We start from the raw sequence: 20,083 nt of genomic DNA on the forward strand, positions 1-20,083 counted from the left end.
TATTTAATTTTTAGGAGCGATATTGCAAGAATAATAATTAGTTATATAGTATTTTTATTACTGTTATAAATAAAATAAAATCGAAAATCGATACTAAATACATACAGATAAGCTACAGATATATTGATGTTTTAAGCGTTTTTGAATATTAACAGCGTTACTTCTCATATAATTCAAAATTAAATGGTTTATGCTTTTTATACTTGATTCTTCATACACTTCGTTTTCATTCTAACTTTTAAATAATTGTCTTCTTAATAGTATTGGATAAATAATTAGTTATTTGCTTTGTTTCAAGTTTTATTAAATTAATATATGTAACGTTTATATATACATTTGATATTTAACAATATTAAAACATTTAATTTTACAAGTTAAAATTATATATAATTTTTTGCCACAGTACAGTAATATAACATCAGAATAAAGTACAATGAAGAATCTAATTTGTTTTTTTAAGTATTTATTAATAATTCAAATATAATAATCATACACAATGAAGCTTAATCGACACAGTCAAAGATTGTACAAACCCTTACAGTTTAATGAAAAAAAGAGAAGAAAAAAAAATGTATATATAAACTATACAAAAACTTAAGATTTCTGTTTGTAGGTTGATATTGTTATTTTAATTTGTAATGTAAGATATATTTTTATGTAACATAAACATTCTTCTTTTTTTTTTAAATTTCGTACATAAAAATGCAACCAATTTGAACTCTTTATGATATAAAATTTTATATTAAATTAAAAATATATGCATTACACTGCAGTTACAATGGAATAATTTATGTTTATTAAAGTTACTAAATTTAACTGGCAATATGGATGCTTTAAACATTAAATTATGTACGTGATATAGATTTTACATTATAAGTATTAAAAACAATTTTAATTGCTTTTTAATTTCAAAGTAATAAAAAAATTTGGGTGAAATGCAGCTATCGTTTTTAAATATAAATATTTAAAAAATATATTAACAATGTGAAATCCCCTTAAATGACTTTTAATGTTGGTTTCCATGTCGCAAGTGTCGTTACGCCCTTGCGGCTTTGCCGCAGCAGCGCAATAACAAAAATTTAAAAAAAAGTTTCCGCTGTTATTTTGTGAAAAATAGAAGTTAAAATATAATTTATTGATTGTCCATAATCATCGTGAAACTTCTTGAATCGAAAACAAGTTTTCTATTCACTGTATTATTGAATAAAGAAGCAATAATATAATACAAGGTTATATTTAATATGTGCAGTGCGTACATCTGTTTCGCAGGATCTTTTAAGTCCCGTAGAAATTCAAACGATAACCAAGACTGTAGAAATATGTGATGAAGATATAATATGACGAGTAAATAAAACATTTATAAGCGATTGTTTAATAACCGTTTTTTAATTCCGATGATATTCGTACTTCTTTTTATAGTTTATACTGAATTCACAGAATGACAAATGTAATGTACACAAGGTTATTAATACATGCGAATGAACAAAAATCTTATATTCAATCCAATTCGTAATTTGAAAAATATAAAAACATTATGTAACACAAAATAACGAAGTTTCTAAGATCAGAAAATTCAATTAAGAAAATCAACGTAAAAATTCAAAAGAGCTATTACTATACAGAACACTAGACATACACGCGCGCGCGTGCCAAAGATAGATAGAGAGAGAGAGAGAGAGAGAAAGAGAGACATTTATAGACTTGCACACCTGCCAGAAATATTTGTGCTTGCGTGTAGGTGATTTCCTCGTGTCCTGCGAAGAGTCCTTAATCAAAATAAAACCGCGAAAAACGTCATTGATTTTTATAACATATTGACATCGTGAATCGACCGCAAATTTATTTCTATCTATATATATATATATATATATACATGAAGTAAGTCGCGTGGCTGGTGAGCTTTGAATCTAACAACGTCGTAAAATAAAAGGAAAGTTGGAGCGAAAGACCGTACTGCCTGTACATATTAGCATAGCCGCCAATGGATGCGAAATTGCGATGCGATGAAGAGACTCGCACGACGAGTACGCAAGGCTCTGAATCTGAACAACGCTGGCGCCGCATCTGGTTCGCGTGGCGCGGCGCACCCACAGGGCAAGCAAAACAACATGTCGACATCGACGATGGAGGGCTCGTTAAGCAAGTGGACGAACGTTGTCAATGGCTGGCAATATCGCTGGTTCGTGCTGGATGACAATGCCGGCTTACTCTCCTATTACACGGTGAGTTTTCTACATTTTCTTACTCTTCTTAATGTTAATCGCGTATACATCAACAGTGACACAGGCTAAGCAGAGGCTTTTTTGAGGTTAGTAGGTTAAGGAATAGATCACTTTAGTTCTCGTATTTTGCTGACTGAATGATTTACAGCAATATTATAAGATTTAATTTTCAAATTATATGGACTTTGCTTATTTTTGCACATTAGTCGCTTTTTTCTTGAAATGTGATTCGATTTAAAAGATTCTATCCTCTTTCGGAAAAGCACTTCCTATCGATATCACTTTTTATTACCATCTATCATTAAAAGTGCGGAATTATTTGAAATATTTATAGCACATTGATTGAATAGATTATATCGAATTCATGTCTAACATTATTAAGAAATAAAAGGAAGCAGAAAAAGAGAACAAAGATTTAAAACAATAAAATAAAAAATGTATTGGGGAAGATAAATCATTGTTGGTTTTATAAGAAAAATGAAAATAATAAATTGGAGATTTTGAGACCCTTTTCCATAGATAAGAATAAATCACAGCATAATATATAATAAATTAGTCAATTGTATTTTAATACTTTCAATTCAATTGATTATTAAATTTTTATTAACTTGAGTTTTTCTCTACAATTGTACAATCTATAATTTGAATTAATATGCAGATGCTTAAAATTGCTTCTACAACAATAAATAAATCAACTTTATGTTAAAGAATTATAATTAATATCCCAAATTTATATAGTTCTTATTGTTAATGTCTATTTTTCATTCAAATAATTTCATCATATTTTATAATATTCGATTCGCTTTATTGTATTCACTAACTTACGGTTGATACTATCTATTGAGTATTTACATAATTTATTCCATACTTTTCATAATGTAGAATTGTATAAAATATACAATATTACATGTTAATTTATCAATCAGATTATGATTGAATTATATTACAGAATGTATTCTTTATTTGCTGAGAAAAGCTAATGAAATAAAAGCAACTATTGGTATAAAATAATTTATTCATTTGTAATTTGAATAGAGCTATTGTCCTATGTAGAATAATAAAATTTTACATAAAATTTAATAAAATTATTTTCAAATCAATTTTATTGATAATAATTATAAAAGGTAATTATATAATTTTCAGCTTTAATTTAATGTTTTGTCATATTACTTTTCCATAGTTTTATATATAAGCTGGAGTAATATATATTTTCATTGGTACTGCTCTTTTTTTTCTTATGTCTTTCTTTTCTTTAATGAAATATCAATTATTGAAATGACAATATCTTATACACTTCAAATTATTAAAAAAATTTACTTAACTTTAATAAAATTATTATATTTTTAAGCAGTACAATAATATAATTTTGTATAAATTTAATAAATAAGCTTTATTTAAAAAATTTATTATATAAATTTATAAATGTAAATGTTTTTATGCTGAAAATAGTCAGTGTTTTTTTTTTATATGAAATTTATAGTAATTATAAATATTTTACACAAACATAAAAGAAATGTATAATGAATTCAACATTTATAATCTATTAATTTATAATAATAAATGTAAATTTAATTTAAAGTTCTTACTTTAGATAATATTTTTCTGATAATAAATGTAATAATTATCTAAATAAGAAAGATATTTAATTAGTTTATAATGCTTTATCATTTTTAGCTTGTTTTGCTTTTTTCCGTGTTTTTATAGTTTATTCTATAAAAGTTATAGAAAAGAATAAAATTTATTACAAGATTAGTGAACATAGTCGCAGCTCCCCAAATTGGAACTTTACAAGTCGGTAATAATCCCTGTATTGCATGAGCCAATAAAATAAAAAATTGAACCTAAAAATAATAAAGTAATATTATTTACAAAAAAAAATATACAGTATAATAAAGAAATACGATCCTTTTATTAATCAAATAATATATATTATGTACTTATCGATTAGTAAACGATTCTTTGAACTTATCAAATTATTTATAAAAATATATTTTACATTATAACGATAAAAAAATATGCAAGTTATTTACTAATAAGATTATTTCTTCGGTTAGAGGTTATTCATATGTCTTATATTTATTAATATTTAATTGGATAAATAGTTGAATTATTTATTATTTTTCGGATAATTAGTTTTAATATAAATAATATAATTGTAAAGAAATACGAAAAACATTATAACATTATAATTGGAGTATCTTAGTACGAAATCTTATTAGTTTATAATAAAAGATTTTTCAAATATACTTTTGACTTTATTTCTTAAAATAAAATCATAAACAATTTTATGTATTACTCACCATCTGCATTATAGTGATGTATGGTTTAAAAGGCATTATAAATTTCTGTATCTTAGGTCCTTGACTGCTAAGTAGATAATATATGTACATGATAACGTGTATAGCTGAATTCAAACATACTGGAAATAGAGCCATGCCACCAGGATAAAATTTCGTAGATGAATGAGCCAAGTATATTGTCGATATATGATGATAGAGGTGAAGAAATGAAATTTGTCTTTGTTTTTTCCTTAATACGAATACGACTGTTTCACTAAGGTCAATTATTTTCAGTACCAATAGCCAGTAAAAAAGTTTGGCAGTCTGTAATTAAGATTAAGGAGGAAAATATTTTGGAAATTCTTTTATATAACGCAATAAAATACCTATGTATACATATCATTACAAATTTTTAGTAAGATTTATAAGATTATGTAATAAATTTATTGCAACATTAAATGAGTAATAAATATATATTTGTTTATTTTTTTGTTTTTTTTTTAGCTTTATTATATTTTAAAAAAAAATAGAAGCATATTTAATAAAAACAAATGATATTGAAGTAATTAAGATAAAAAATGTATTGATATTAACAAACCGATTTACAAATCATTAAATTGAAAAATGGAATTTTCAATTTAGCATATGACAATTATGGTTTTGAATATCCACTTAATAAATTATTGTATAATATTGTAATGAGCAGCGCATAGCTTATGTTTTATTAAATTATTTTAATTTTATAATATAAATAATTAGCATATTTGATTATAATAATTTGAATATATATATATAAGTAATAAAAATGACGGAGTATATTAACAATAAAAGAATATAAATTTTTATATAATATAATTTTTAAATTTTTTTACAAGATTTGTCAATATGTTATAAATAAATTTGTATTTAAGAATTTCTAATTTTTTTATATATATATTAGTTATAATAATCAAACTTTTCCAAAGTTTCAAGAAAATTTATTGTTACATTATAATAAGATAATATTTCTTAATAGTTTGTACTTTTCAAATTTTCATAACCTTTTTAAAAAAAATTATTAATGAATCTCATAACATTCAGAATCATTTAAAATGATATTAGACAATAAAAATTTCATTAAAACTATCTGGTCGATTTATCTTAATTATAATTATGTCCAATGTTTTCTTCTCGTTTTAAAATTATAGCTTAAAGTATTGTAATTGTAGATATGTTTAAAATTGAATAAAATATTGCAGTTACTGTTTTAAATTAGAATAGCTTTTATTATGTTTTCAAATTGTATATAAATTAAGACATTTAAGTTTAATTTACTTGATACGTGAAGATTTCATTTCAAATTTAAAATAGATAAATATTTCAGATATGTAATAGAACAAGAAATAATGTATCAATATTTTTAAAGTGCTTTTAAGCATTCTCACAAATTGGTTGATAATTTGAATTAGTATACTATTAATTAATTATGATTTCACTTATATTAGTGTTTTAAGTACATTATTAATCTGAAAAATTTTTTTAAAAATGCTTAAAAGGTACGAATCCAAATGTAATTAACAATGTAAATAAATTACGTTATTTAATAAAAGATATTAAAATTACATACATGTTTTTATAGATACAATAAGTACCTTCGTGTTCTTGTAAATTTAAAATCGCTAGCATCATTATTTGCAAATTATATTCAGATGTTAAGAAGATAATCTATGTACTTACTTTCATAGGAATTCCAACTGGTGATCTATCGATTTTTGAACAACCAAATCCTATTTTGGTAAATAAACCATACTGTATCGAAGCATAGACAATCCAGAAATTATAGATTATCTCCAATATATTATACCATTTTATAAAAGTCTTTAAATTATAAGGCTTTCTGTTTTCCATAAATTTAGGTCCCCATCGTAACACAAAATATAGATACACGATAAATCCCCCGTACATGACGCTTTCATATTTAATGAGCCACCAATCGCTTGTTCTTTCGTCTGCAATACATGCAAACCATTTTTAGATTCGATGTAATTTAATTTCATTTATTGAGTCATCATACACCACACTTCAAACGCAAAATATCTCCATCTTCGAAAATAAAACGAATAATATGGGCCTTACGATTATAAACCACTTAATATTATATTCTTCGGATATTCAATTTTCCAAATTATTAAAAGAGAAATTATTTCATAAGGTATATAAAAAGAAATTGCCGAATTTTTAATCATTACTCTTATTACCAAAATTTCGAAGCAATCAAATTAATATTATTTTTAATTTGTCTATCTACGATGGTAATAGAAATGGAATGCAAGGCATACATTTGGTCGTGTTGGTTAATACGTGATTTAAATATGAAAAGTAATTTCGTATAAATTCACACCTACAAAATAAAGTAATTCAAGTTTTAATATTATTCTTAAAAATATTAATCATAACATATTGAATTTATAAATTGATTTCTATATATTTGCACTGAATTAACATTTATGGCATTGAAAATGTTAATACTTCTATATAAAGAAAAAGCTTGTATCAATAAATTTAGAAATGAAAGAGACAATGAATAATAATTAATACTCTGCAATGGGAGTTGGTTTTCTTATGAAAAATCTATATTATTAAGGGCATGGTATCAACACTGATATATTGCATTCATTGAATATCACTGAAGGTAAAACAATAAATCGACACTTGTTTGCAATTTACTGATTTGAACACTAATTTCGTTTTCGCCTGGCAAATAACAACTTTTGATTTTACCCACGATGGTGTTTCTGTAGCTCTCGATAAAAGCATTCCACGGATCCATTTTATATTTATAAATTGGTCAAAATTTTATTCAAAACAATGGGAAAAATATAGATAAACTGTATTAGAGGTAAATAAGATGCTAATTATACGGTCCAGTCAATTATGTGCTGCTTTTCTTATTGCACGTCGGCCGTCAAAGAGTTGAGTTACGAGTAAGGCTCTCGAAAAAGCCTGAAACGTGCTACGAACACTTCGATAGCCGACGGTTAACTGTCTAATAGATTGAAAATTTTTCGTCTTCGGTTTCACTTTGTCCAACCTTTATTCACATAGCTGCTGTATTTTTTTTAAAGGAAATCTTCGTCATTAAAGAAAGATAAGAACTCCCGGAAAGACTTAGTGGGCATACTTGTAAAATCGAATAGCATTTGCATTAATTACGTAAAAAATTAAATTGTATGTTTAAACGCGTACATATTTATACGTACTGGTCAAATCAAATGTACATGTATGTGTGCATATGCGTTTATGTGGCCGCCGAAGAGAGGGCCGTGGAAAGGAAAGGAGGTGCGATATTGACGGTTTATATGTTCATTTGCTTAAATGCATTGTCATCAACGTAATAAACACGTAAATAAAATTATGAAAACGTTACTTAAAATGTTACAGGCGAAAATGTACGAATATTTTAATGCACTTATGGGATTTGCAACCATGAATAGGGATTGGGAATTAGACTATTATATTAATTATCAAAGTACGAAAGCATTATTCATACACTATAAATAAAAATTATTTATTCCAATTTGAAAAAATACCATCTTTCTCAATAGTAATATTTTGACTTTGGATATTTCCATTTCACCGTGGAAATATATATTTGATGTGACAAGATTATTTAAATGACTTTATGACTTGTTTTATTATTTGTTAAGTGCTCGAATGTGCACAATCATATTTACATCGATACAATATTCATATACATTAATTAGATTTTTGCTTTCCCAATGATCAAAAATATTCAAAATATTGTAAATAAATAAGTTTGCAAATTAGAAAAGTATTTAAATGAATAACTTCCATATTTAATTTCCAGCTATTTTAAAATAACACTAAAGATTTTTTTTTTCATGTTTAATATCAACCGCTTAGAAATCATAGATTAATAGAAGAAATTAAATAAATGTTAAAATGGTTGATTTGATCTAATAATGTTTAGACAAGAGTGCTGAAGTAATTACAGTAGTAAGAAGTATTGCTCAGTAGAGAGTGTTATGATATCATTTGTCTAGAAGTAACATGTAAAGATTGAGAATTATATATCGTAGAACTTTATTTAAAAGCATTTAATTTTATTAATTTTTATTTACTTAATTTGTGTGTGTAATTTTTTTAAATAAAAAACTTGTCAAAAACTGACACGTCAAAATAATTAATATCTAAATTAATTAATATCTAAAAACGAATCTTGATTAATAACGATGTATGATACGTAAAGTATCGAATTTAAGAAAAGAAGAGAATTAAATATAAAATACATTAATCTCAATATTAATATAAATATTAATTAGATATATTAGTAATAATACTTTTTGAATATTACATAGATATTATTATTAAATATAATTATTTCGAATCTTATGATAATTTTAATGTATATTAGTGTAAGTTTAATTTTATTAACAATCATTTTGGAATATGCCAAATTTTAATACATCTAAAGAGAAAGAAATTAAGATAAAAAGGTAGATAAATAGATGAATTGATAGATAAACATAGATAGGTAGGTAGATAAACGGGTAGATGAATAGAGAGAGAGAGAGAGAGAGAGAGAAAAGGGAAGAGATTAATTGATCGATTACTGAATTAATTGTACATTAAGATTACTAAAAGAAACCTGATTTCCCAAATGATGAAATCACAAACAGAATTTTCACTGAATAATATTCCAATAAAAATCATTCGAATAAGCTTGAAATATTTCATTTAAAGATTACGAAAAATAATCCATAGTGAGATTTTATAGCTGATAATTTTTGTTTTTAACGTATTGGATAAAACAAGACAGCACTACTGCATGCACAATCGAACTTTAACTCTTGACCTTTCACGAGTTCGTACTCAATGTGGACATACATTATACGTGTATGTATTGTTAAAAAAATTTATAGTTGGCAAGTTTTGTTGAATGAATTCTTAAAATTGAGTCTTAAAATCGTCATCTCCGATTTCGCTATAATGCATACATACTTAATAGAGTTATTGGTGGTACATATGATACTACATACAATTATGCATTGTGTCCAATGAGCTTATAAGTGAAAAGTTTAATGAATTTTATTTTACTCTTACTTAATAATATTTTTTTCAATTTCAAAGTTGAATATAAAATTTTTAATTTTCAAAAATTTAAGATGTTTTATTTTTAGAAAAATTTTGAAAATAAAATATATCAATAAAGTGCTTTCATAATATTGTTTTATTCTAGAAAACAAAACTATTTATTCATTTATGACGAAAAAGAGGACATAAATAATTAATTATTAATGTATCACCTGCTAGCTGGATGCAAAATGTAAATGCCTTTTATTGGGTCTTTGTCTACAGAATTTATAAAAAAAAAATTAGTAAATATGAAAATTCTAACAAGATTGATTAAAAAATGACATAGTTATTCTCAATAAAAACCATGTATTCTAAATTCATAGTTATTTAACTAGTTTTTACTATTTATATTCCATTTTGATTTTGTTTAATAATTTTTTTCAAAACACAATTTTAATAAATTAAAGTAATTTTATATTAAAAATATGAGTAAAAAACTAAGGAATTACTTTTTCATTCAACAAAAATACCTTTTAGCTAATATACATAAATATTTAATTAACGGCGATTTTTACAATTTTATTTTTTCTATATTTATTAGGCTTTTGATTAAATTTTTGTAAAATCTATTAAAAATAAATGTTTATAATGCATTATTAAAATATTTCAGTAAATGTGCTAAGAAACTAGAGTCTCAATAATATTTTGATCGCATTAGATATGAATAACATTATTAAACCATGGAAATGTTTGTTAATAATTTAAAAGAAAATAAAGTGTTATTTTTAATTTCAAAAGTTCAAAGGTGAACATGGTAATTTTCTTTGTTTTCGAAAAAACTAAATAAGTTAAAGAACAGTACGTTTTCTGTGGATCGAAAGTTTTTCGATATTATCTTTATTTTATGTTCCAAAGTCAAAAAATTGAAACTATTCTCATTTCTATTTCTACATTCATTCAAATTTAAAATTATATGAATTTTTTATTAATAATTATTAAATTTGGTTATAAAATGAACAAATGTGAATTTGCTTTAAATAATTATTTTAAAGAGATGTTAATAGTTTAGTAATACTGATTCCAACTTGAGATAAATGTAGTCAATAATTTAAAACATTTTTCTTCATTTGCAAATTTTAATTTTTATATCATATGCCAAATCATTAAATTTGTTTATTTAAGGATAAATTACATAAAAATTGTATTGATAATTGATGAGTCTATCATTAAGAAAGAATTTTATAATAATTTAACAGAGATATAATGATGTAATTTATCATTCTTATATTGATGGAATGTTTTCCTTTTTAAATTAATAGATTTTTTTTCAAATTCATTTTATTCGTAAATTTTTTAAAATTTTAACAATGCAATTGATAATAAATAGTTGTATATAAATAAAAAGTAACATATTTTAAACAATCGAATTAAATCAGTTCACTACATTTATATTAAAGTACAATAACAAAAATAATTCCATATTATCTCGAAGAAGTGAACTGTAATTGTTATTCAAAGTAATTTTTTTTCAAATTGTAATACTATTTAAAAATATTTATTATTAATTTGTTATTAATTTAGTGTTGAAAAGCAGTTTTATTGTATTAAACAAAAGTTTTTGTATCTAAAAAGTCTTTCAACAGGATTATGTTGACTTAGTCCATGTCATGGATGAAGAAATAACTTGTAATCAAATTCTGATTCGGTACTATTATTTGAATATATATCTAATTTAAAAAATTAAAATCAACATTTTCTTTTATTTATAATTTTTATAATAATTATTGTTATAAAGTTTAATTTATAAAAACAAAATGAAACTACTTCTATTTTATATTCATTCCATTCTTTTATAGATATCTTACCATATGTAATTGGTCAATACGATACAAAATCTACTCAATTTATGAAATATTGTATGATGTCAGAATAGAACAAATAAGTAATAAAAAAAAAATCTATATTTCAAACTGTATTTTTCACTAAGAAATGTTGTTTTTAAATTCATTGATCATAGATATAATTATTTGATATGCATAAAGTAAAATAATATTGAGAATAATCTTTACAATAGAAAAATACTGAAAATTGCTTATTAAAATAATATTTTTTTACAATGATTTTATTTATGAAATGAGAAAATAATGAGAAAAAATTGTTACTTATTTTTATATTTTAACATATATGTTAAATAAGAAATGTTCGTTCATAATTTTATTACTTAAAAAGAAATTAATTATTTTCATAAAGAAAAATGTACAATTTGAATATCTTAAATTTTTATGAGAATTATAACATTTAATTTATAAATGATAATGAATTCGAAAGGTTGAAAGAAATGTCAAGAATCGATAATTTATTCCTGTAAGTTTCCGACTATAAAAACGTCATGTACATGTACTTATAAGTGTTTATATATACATATTATTCACAAAAGTATATAAAAAAATGTTTAGTATTAATCTGTTTATAAACGGTAATTATTGCTATCATAATAATTTTTAAATTATATATAATATAATCAAAGAATACGATTTATATTATTTTCTTTGTAAAAACTACTAATCCATATATAAGTATTTATTTAAATTTCTTATAATACACTCTTATAATTCTCTCATAGAGATCATAAAACTTCCCAAAAATTTTAAGTAAAAATAATAAATCTTCTGATGTAATAAACATAGATATCATTTAATTATATTTCTTGTTAAATTGTATATAAGGTTCTTTTAGATCTATTTTAGATTTATTTATCTTTTTGTACAAAGTTTTAAAAACCGGGTGTTCATAAATATTAAATTTAAATTATAATTAACTTTGATTATTTCATGTTAATAATTATTCTTATATATATTATTTATCTATTTTAGTAATATTTTCAAACTTTGAAAAAAGAATAGTAAATTAATCATAACGTTTGTCCTCTTGTTTTATTAAGTTGTATTTTCTTTACTAACTATTACATGCATTTAACAATATTTCTTAACGAATAATAAATTATTAATATCGTAAATTTATTGTAAATTCAATTTTTACATACGTATTTGAAATTGCGATATCGATAACCATAATAAAACACTTCATACAGAATTCAGTCGATACAGTAATTTCATTAGTTGGTCAATTATTTAAATTATGCATACTTAAATTAATTATTTAATCTAATGAATAATGATGATTTTATGTAAAGTACTATATATTATACTCCAATAATTTATGGCAAGTTACTATAATTTTAAACCATGTAAAATTCAATATTGTACGTAACTATATAATAATGAATCAAAATTTGAAATATTACGAAATATCTAATCCTTGAAGGTTAATTTTAATGGTTTTTTTTTGTACACTTATTTGATTTTTGAATATTTGATAGATATTAAAAAGTTTTTATTAAAATTATATAATGTACTAAATAACTATAAATCGTAAATACAAATAGTGATATTCTGTTAAATAAAATGTTATTTGTTGCAAATGTTTAATATTATAAATATAAAATATATCATGATATCAATAATAATATATTTTATTCATTTTTCAAAGAAATTCTAATTTTTTAATAGTACAATTTTTAAATTATAAAATAGAAACTACAATTTTCGTTTATTTCTTATGTGACTTATATTTTGAATATAGTTCACGATCAAAGATTAAAGATTTCGGCAAAAATTGCAATATCTTACTTTGCAAAATTCTATTTTTTTCAATATTTGATCAAAGTATAATTAACTTATAAATAAATAAACATATTTCGAATAGTTATATTTATAATTACGACTCTTAATAAATAGTTCATACATGTTAAATTGTATTTGTATAATGCTTTTGAACATGACATTTAATTTTTGAGAAAAATACAAAAATAAGACTAATATTCAATTAAATGTATGTTTTATTCAAAGAATAACCTGTACTCCTTATATAATACCTTTATTCCATATACAAAAATATATAAGTTGTATATTATTTATTATACTTAAATGAAAGAAAATGATTACAAACTGAAATGTTATCAAAGTTGCAGTAATGATATTTTTTAATAAAAAATGCTAATAATATGACTAGTTTTAAGAGATATTGAAATTAATATATTAACATTGTCATAATTCTATATTATATCAACTACTTCTCACATATATTTATTCTAGATAATTATAAATTTATTTTGGTTGTTTAACTCGAATAAAATATATCAGCTTAGAAACATTCATAGATAATTGGTAATGATTTTCGTAAATTATGTTTCTCTTTTCATTTTTATTATTCAATGTAGTATATGTATGTAGTATATTCAATGTAGTATTTTTATCATTCAATGTATTATATATTAAAAATATAAAAATAATACTCAAAAAATTAGTTTATAAATCACCATTTTAATTGATTTAGTTTACTATACTGTTTACGTATTAATTTAATATTTTTTTAAAAATTAATATACAGAGTGAATTACCAATTATTTAAAATTGTATGCATCATATGCATTTGAGGGAAAGACTTTTCATAATTTCAATCTATTACCGACCAATCATAATCGACCAATACGCATATCAACATACAAATTGTAAAATATGAAAATATTCATATAAGAACATTTACAACTGTGTACACGAATGCAAAGATGGCTAACTTCAAAATCCATGCAAATAAATGTAACAATTAATAATACCATGAAGGGATAAAAATATATATACTATAATATAATATAAATATATATAAAATTTTTATATATTTTAGAGCAAAGAGAAGATGATGAGAGGCGCGCGTCGCGGCTGTGTAAGGCTGAAGGGCGCTGTAATCGGCATCGACGACGAAGATGATAGCACTTTCACGATTACGACTTCCTCGAGCAAGGACGACCCCAAGACCTTTCACTTTCAGACGCGCAATGGTGAGGAACGCGAACGCTGGGTACGCGCCCTCGAGGACACGATACTTCGGCACTCACACACAGTAAGCTTACTTTATGCACGTTCGTTTGAAATGAAAGCCTTGGCAAACCGACCTACCTTGTTTACATGTCATATATTTTTCATTTCTTTTGATGTAAAAAAAGTTATTAATGCTGTTTAATCTAATGACGAAGGGCACCAGATATTACGCGGTGTCAAAACAAGTTTTAAAAAACAAATTAGAAACAAGTTGACAAATATTTATAATTTATCATCTTAACTAAAAATGTAGAATATTATATATTATTTATATTAGAAATAGAAGTTCAATACAAAAATAAATGAAAGTATTTAAATTTTTAGTATGTAAATTTATTTTAAATTCTTTCCTATTTAGCTTTTTAAACCTAATAAATGTTGAAAATTGACAAAGTTGCCTAATCAAAATGAATTAAAATAAAATTAACATAATTATTTTCATTCAAAATCTTACTTTCTTAATCTACATTCATAAAAATTTATAATAATAATAGTTTATGTCATTCATTATACCAATCATTATAATATAAGTGTATTTTAAGAAAATTGAATTTTACTACTCCACATATTAATAATGCTAGATTTAGTAATTAGTAATAAGTATTTGGCTTATTTAGTAATAAGTTCTAATAATAAAATTTTATTTTTCATTGCTGTATATATTCTTTAAAAAAAATGTCTATTTTTATATTAGATTATCTTCAATTTTAGAAATACTTTTTGAATATATAAATAGTTAAGTGAAATATACATATTACATCATAAATTCCATATTATATTATATCGATGAATTATCAATTTATGTTGTAAAAGTCATTTTAATAATTAGATATTTAAGTTAATTTTAAAATTCAGTATATGATTATATATAAATTTATTATTGAAAATATAATCGGCGTGTAAATAAAAAAGTTACGTCTATAATATTAATATATATATATATATATATATATATATAAGAACTATAAAAAAATTAAAAAATATATTGCCTTTAACGTTCCTGTGGGTCTTTCTATTCTGTTAATTTTAGACTAATTCAAATTGACAAATAAGTATTTTAAATATCATTTAAATGGATGTTTAAAGTTATGTCTTAGATTTTAAGGCTATTTTAAGAATATAACATAAATCGTTAAATTTGTTTAATTTGAACTTATACTATGCTTGATACCAAAAAATATATAAGCCGTTTTCTTATATTGCATTATCAAACAGAAATATGACTCTTATCATACAAAAAAATTGACTAATGTCATTTAATAATACAATGAATATAAATATTTAAAAATTATGATACATATAATATAAAAAGCATGCAATAAGTAAGATGGCAATTAAAAAAATTTCTTTTATTTTCAGCGATGGAATCCACGAAAACCACCACCGAAACAAGACTTTGATCGCAAAGTTGCGGAAGCCGACGCTTACCTCCAACTTCTTATCGACCAAATCAAATTCATTGAACAAAAGCAGAAAAGTTTTGAAAATGATAATGACGATAAAACGATGCGATACACACAAATTCTAAGCCCAGCCAATGCTATGCTCAATTCTGTTAAGCATGCTATTGTTCAACTTCAAATAGCTAAGGCATGTGTACAAAATCTGCATACTTAGTTTCGAGTAATCCGGGGATATTATTATTTTTATCTTATTTTTTAATATACAGTATTATATTAAATTTCAAATACTTCGGATAAAAAGTAGTAGTATTTTAAGATTGAACTGTACATTGAATGAATGCTCGAAGCTTATCTTTACGGAAAAACATAATTCATTTATGAAAAAGAAATGTCAAATTAACAAAGAAAATCAGTATTAAGGAAATTATGTACAATAACATGAAGAATTAATAATTAGTTTGGAATTGTTTAGTTTGAGATTCAATTTAAAAAAAAAAAAACTGCAATAATCATAAAATGCAGAATTATTAATCTAAGCAGAATGAAAGCTTCAATTTAATAATCATCGTAAAAATTTAAAGTCAATATTACATTTAGAAAAATAATTCATTCATATATTTAATTGAATACTAATATTTTTTACTTATTTACAGAATACCGCTATACCTGTTAATGGTATTTATCAAGGACCAACAGAATCGAATCAGGCTATTTCTCCATTGAAACGTGGTGTGTGTTGAATTCACTTATACATTTAAGCAACTCCTACATAACAGATTATCAGTTAAGTTTTTCGTGTTTTAGTCATCGTTAGAGAACCAGATCAGATGGTAGACTCTACCGTAGAATTGGCCTCTGAGTGTATGGAACAACATAAAATTAGCAATTCGACTGGTTTGTTTTAATTGCTTATAGTTAAATATGTCGTTTTAAATATCTTACGATTCAATTACACAAACGCAGTTGGTTCTCATAGCTTTTCAAGAACGAAAAAACTTAAAATTATAGTTTTGCATAGTTGAAGTGTAATTAATTAAAACAAATTTATTTTACTTATATTAACATATAATTTTTACCATATATATGTTTGGACAATATATTTTTTAGCATCTTTAATACAAAGAAAATGGCTATTTCTATAAGAAAATTAAAAATTAGGCTTCTTTTTATAATATAAGAAACAGTTGAAAAAATTTAATCAGAACTTTGAAATTTTTTACATTATAAGATCTTATATACTTCGAAAATAAATTATAAATTACGGTAAACAAAATTTATTTACATAGTTTACATAGAACTTTTTTAATTCAAAATTGATAAAAAAATTCAAATATATAAAATTAGCATACAACAGATAAAAATTTCTAGATCGCTTGTATTCAGAAATAGCAAATGTCTATTGTTTGATTGGTAAGTTAACTTGCAAGGAAATATTGCAGATCCCAGATCATATATTAATATATTAAAGATTACCTAAACCTATTATAGCTTTAGCAAATAAAAAATTGAATATTTTAATAGTACTCTTATCCTTAAAAATCAAATTTTGTTTAAATCTAATATAAATTTTATTGCAGAAATATATGTTTCTTCTACTTAATAATATAAATTAAAATATTTAAAGGTAAAATTTAAAAAGTAAATACTTAAAATAAAGGATGTAAATTAATTTTTTAAAATTACATTAAACTTTTAAATTTTAAAATCGCTTAGAATAAAAATAGTTTATATATGATATATAGTGTATTAGTAGCTAATAAACTAATTGATATAGCTTCAAAATTATTTTTTCTAAGTTTTATTACAAATATTTCTAAAATTTTTAGTTCTTCAGTTATTTATTTCATGACATGAAATGTAACTGATCGTCCATTTCTTGATTGTATCAAAAAATTAATCAAAATACAAAATGAATGTAATTAATCATAAGTAATAAATAATTCGTTTCAAAGTTTATATTTTATTTCATTATTTTGACAAAAATGATGAATATTTCATAATTTTTTGGATTCAGTACTTCGAATCGAAATTTTAGCTTATATTAAAACTAATATTAAAACACGCATAATTTAGTAAATTTATTTTCTATATTTTATAGCTACTGCTAGAAATCTTCCTGTACCAGAATATTCATACTCGTCTTCAGACGAAGATGAAGATTATTTTGATGCTGCCGATGAGATCTCTCCAACACCTTCACAATCAGTAACGTAAGAATAGTTTTTGCATCCTTTATAAGATTGAACTTCATAAAGAATCAAATTCAAATTAAAAATTAAAAAATAAAAAACAATGTAAAATAATGTTCTTTGAAATTTCTAATGAAAAAAAAAATATTAAAATAAATTATCATATAGAACAATAATAAAATAATTAATTATTATATTGTTCAAGTAACATACTTAAATTGATTCCAATAATTATTATTTGTTAAAAATTATATTTAATCACTTTTCTAAATAAATATTATCATACAGACACTGTTTGACAATTTTTGCAATTATGATACTCGATAGTGTTGATAAAAATTTGTAGGAAAAGACGGGAAAGTGAGAGAATATCCATGGTTGAGAGCAGTGTAACGGAAAATCGTCCTATAACAAAAATACCAGCAGCACCACCAATTAAACATGATGGATCAATAGATTACGATGGTATGAATTTTATTTTTATTTCAATACCTATAAAAATAGTTATTGTAAAGTTTATTTCATTTTATACATACATGTCTGTAATTTTATGCCAAAGAAATATAATAAAATAACAATTGTTACATTTAATGTTATATATACATATAATTCTGTAAACATAATATATGTTTGAATTCCAAGTAAACAATTCAATAATTTATGGAATGTCATTGTCATAAATTTTAAAATTATTTTAATAGTCTCAAATTTTAGATATATATAAATATAATAAATATAGATATGTAATAAGTAAAATTAAATAAATTATATATTACTTACAATTTTATAAATCCAATATGTAAAAAATTTAAAATACTTAAATTCTAGTTATTAATTTCTAAATAATCTTAAAATCTAGTTTATTAATTTCAAAAATATATTTTAATTAACTGAAGTAACATTATCATTTATATATAAACAAATATTTTCAATGTGGGTACGCGCGTGCGTACGTGTGCGTGTAATCATTTTAGTACACAAAGTAAATGCAGTAAAATTTATTAAAAATTGGTAAGATATTAAAATATGCGTATGATTTGAAGAGTAGAAATATCGAAATGGAAAATTTTTTTAATTTGTATATAATTTACTATAATATAATTTTCTATTAATATTATAATAATATATAATATGTAATTGATTTATAGTGTATATAATTTATATTATAACTTCACATTATAAATTTAAAATTACTATATATTAAAAGTAGCTTTTATTTTACGCGATAGACATTATTTCCATTTCTAAATTAGAATTTTAGTTGTTGCTTTAAAATCAGAAATCTCTGTTAATTTCTTAATTAAGTAACATTATGCATATACATCTTTTACATTCATACTAGCTACTAACAATACTAATTATTATATTTCTTGCCTTAATACAGCTTGAAATAAATGTAAATTTAAACTAGTTATTCACTTATAGTTTCTTCTAATATTTAATGTTTTTAAAACATTAGGAAAGGAACAGAGTACAAAATGAAATTAATTATTAATTACATTTGAAATATATGACAAAATTATATATTCCGAAATTTATAATTTCTAAATAATAAATTATATTTAAATATATAATGTGTGGAATCATTTTTATAATGAAATTATGGTACGACACCCTACTGTTGAAGTAAAAACTCTATATCAAATAATAAATCTAGTTTAAAATATAATATTAAAAACTGATAAATCTTAATATAATATTTTAACATATATAAAAAATTAATATAAAATAATTCATATAATGAAATTCTGATTATAGAATAGAAAAGTAATTTTCTCTATTGATATAGCGATTAAACAGAAATATTCATTTAAACTGTAATATTATTTAGCAATTAAATATAATTTTCATGATATAATAAAATCCAAATATAATTTTATGAGGCCATAATAAATGTTATAATGGTAATAATGTAATGAAAACAAATAATTTAATGTCTAAAACGGTAAACGAAGTTAAGAAGTAAACGAGCAGATT

The 20,083-nt window shown here is 22.7% G+C and overlaps 1 protein-coding gene across 1 annotated transcript in view; it reads left to right on the forward strand.

Annotated features, from left to right (window-relative positions):
• The first annotated feature begins 1,892 nt into the window (after nucleotides 1–1,892).
• Nucleotides 1,893–20,083, forward strand: part of LOC105359149 (oxysterol-binding protein-related protein 9) — a 24,568-nt gene continuing 6,377 nt past the window's right edge. The window contains exons 1-7 of the mRNA XM_011495651.1: nucleotides 1,893–2,222; nucleotides 14,321–14,536; nucleotides 15,874–16,104; nucleotides 16,571–16,646; nucleotides 16,722–16,811; nucleotides 18,016–18,109; nucleotides 18,426–18,571. Coding sequence (XP_011493953.1) covers nucleotides 1,986–2,222; nucleotides 14,321–14,536; nucleotides 15,874–16,104; nucleotides 16,571–16,646; nucleotides 16,722–16,811; nucleotides 18,016–18,109; nucleotides 18,426–18,571 — 1,090 coding nt within the window. The 5' untranslated portion in view covers nucleotides 1,893–1,985. The remainder of the gene's footprint in view (nucleotides 2,223–14,320; nucleotides 14,537–15,873; nucleotides 16,105–16,570; nucleotides 16,647–16,721; nucleotides 16,812–18,015; nucleotides 18,110–18,425; nucleotides 18,572–20,083) is intronic.

The sequence above is a fragment of the Ceratosolen solmsi genome, unplaced genomic scaffold (genome assembly GCF_000503995.2).
Source record: "Ceratosolen solmsi marchali unplaced genomic scaffold, CerSol_1.0 scaffold11, whole genome shotgun sequence".
In the NCBI taxonomy this organism is placed as follows: Eukaryota; Metazoa; Arthropoda; class Insecta; order Hymenoptera; family Agaonidae; genus Ceratosolen; species Ceratosolen solmsi.